At 61.8% G+C, this 233-nt stretch overlaps 1 protein-coding gene across 1 annotated transcript in view; it reads left to right on the top strand.

Moving 5' to 3' along the window:
- ETH_00037195 (uncharacterized protein) overlaps positions 1-117 on the top strand; it is a gene marked incomplete at both ends in the record, with an annotated part of 838 nt that extends 721 nt beyond the window's left edge. The window contains one exon of the mRNA XM_013373816.1: positions 60-117. Coding sequence (XP_013229270.1) covers positions 60-117 — 58 coding nt within the window. The remainder of the gene's footprint in view (positions 1-59) is intronic.
- Positions 118-233: the final 116 nt, after the last annotated feature.

Raw genomic sequence — 233 nt, 5'->3', positions numbered from 1 at the left:
TGGGCGCGGGTTCGGATTTGGAGTCGGTGGCTGCTGCTGCTGCTGCTGCTGCTGCGGAGGCGGCGGCGCAGCGCGCAGCAGCAGCAGCAGCAGCAGCAGCATTTCGAGAATGCGTAGACACATTTTTGGCCCTCAGAAGAACAGCAAGTGACTCTTGTCTCTGCAGCAGAAAGAGGGGCCCCTTTGCTGGGCAGCAGCTGAGCAGCAGAGCTGGAGTGCAGGAGCTGCTTGAG

This window comes from Eimeria tenella, genomic scaffold (genome assembly GCF_000499545.2).
Source record: "Eimeria tenella Houghton genomic scaffold, Eth_scaff1768, whole genome shotgun sequence".
Classification (NCBI taxonomy): domain Eukaryota; phylum Apicomplexa; class Conoidasida; order Eucoccidiorida; family Eimeriidae; genus Eimeria; species Eimeria tenella.
Note: the sequence above shows the minus strand (reverse complement) of the source record. Positions and strands in the feature narration are given on the sequence as shown.